Here is a 1,368-nt window from a genome sequence, read left to right as displayed (position 1 = left end):
TTGTAAATTGCTTATTTCATACTTTTTATTTCAGGGTCGTATTCATCAAATCGAATATGCTGTTAAAGCTGTCAACGAAGGATCGGCGACGGTTTCGGTGAAAAATAAAACACATGTCGTTATTACAGCATTGAAAGTAAATGATCATTTAATCTTTACTTTTACATGTTGTGCGTACATTTACATTTTTTTAATGTTCAAACTTGATTACATTTGAAAGTTCAATTGTTTCTGATATTCATTCATCAGTCATTTTTCTTTACTGTTTAGAGAAGTCCAAACGAACTTTCTGGTTATCAGAAGAAAATATACAGCTTAGACGAGCATCTTGGAATTTCAATTTCTGGTTTACTTTCTGATGGGCGACTTTTAGCGTTTGTTTTATTCTGTAGATTAATTTGCATGTGTGTTTGAGATTATTTGTGTTTTAGGCGATTTTTACACAGCGAATGTCTGAATTGGCGTTGGACTTATGGACAGCCAATTCCACTGTCAGAGATAACCCACCGATTGGAGCTGAGTAATTTATTTATTTATTTTTTTGTCATCAATTTTGTCGAAACTATTGATAAAAGTGTTTCAATTTGTACAGAAATGCAAGTGAACACGCAACGCTATGGCCGACGTCCATTCGGAGTAGGCTTGCTCATTGTCGGTTATGATGTAATAGGGCAGTTGATTATTATTACATTTGTTGAGAATGTGAAAAGAATATTTCATTTAGAATTTCGGACCGCACATTTATCAAAGCTGTCCAAGCGCTAATGTGTACGATTGTAAAGCGATGGCAATGGGAGCTCGATCTCAAAGTGCACGTACATACTTGGAGAAACATCTTTCCGAAATTGCAAACAGTGAGATTTTTATTTCAATCAGTTTATGTTAATTAGTTTTTTTTTTGAAAAATGGAATTATGTGAATTTTTATTATTTTACGTCGAAATAATGTTTATTTTAGCGAATTTGAACAGTTTGATCGAGCACGCTTTGATTGCACTTCGCGAAACACTTCCAAATGAACTCAGCTTGTCTAAAAAAGTAAGTTTTGAGCTGTTTTTGTGTTGGATTAAATGCAGCATATTTTTCGTTTCTGTTTCAGAATACATCATTGGCTGTTGTCGGAGAAGGAACACCATTTATTGTTTACGATGACGACGCTGTGGAACCATTCTTGCAGAACATTGTCAACGTTCCATCGGGCATTTCGGGCGGAAGAGTAGAGGTAAAATATTTTTTCTTTCTTCTCATACATGTTATGTTGATTGTAACGGTTCTGTTTTTTTCAGCGAATTGAAGAAGATCGGCCCACGTGATGAAGCAATCCATGCATGCTTTTTCCATTGCTTCTGGTGGATTTGGTAGTAGATTT

At 35.0% G+C, this 1,368-nt stretch overlaps 1 protein-coding gene across 1 annotated transcript; it reads left to right on the top strand.

Annotated features, from left to right (window-relative positions):
• Positions 1 to 34: 34 nt before the first annotated feature.
• Positions 35 to 1,361, top strand: Tsp_13296c (multicatalytic endopeptidase; the record flags this gene model as incomplete). The annotated part of the gene is made up of 8 exons (XM_003368849.1): positions 35 to 136; positions 271 to 374; positions 432 to 520; positions 593 to 663; positions 725 to 854; positions 958 to 1,037; positions 1,099 to 1,221; positions 1,296 to 1,361. Coding segments are annotated over 8 exons (765 nt in total), but the record flags the coding sequence as incomplete, so codon positions are not given.
• Positions 1,362 to 1,368: the final 7 nt, after the last annotated feature.

Source organism: Trichinella spiralis (assembly GCF_000181795.1).
Source record: "Trichinella spiralis strain ISS 195 chromosome Unknown Scfld1762, whole genome shotgun sequence".
NCBI classification, from domain to species: domain Eukaryota; kingdom Metazoa; phylum Nematoda; class Enoplea; order Trichinellida; family Trichinellidae; genus Trichinella; species Trichinella spiralis.
The sequence above is the reverse complement of the archived record's forward strand: the minus strand, read 5'-3'. Positions and strand labels throughout refer to the sequence as shown.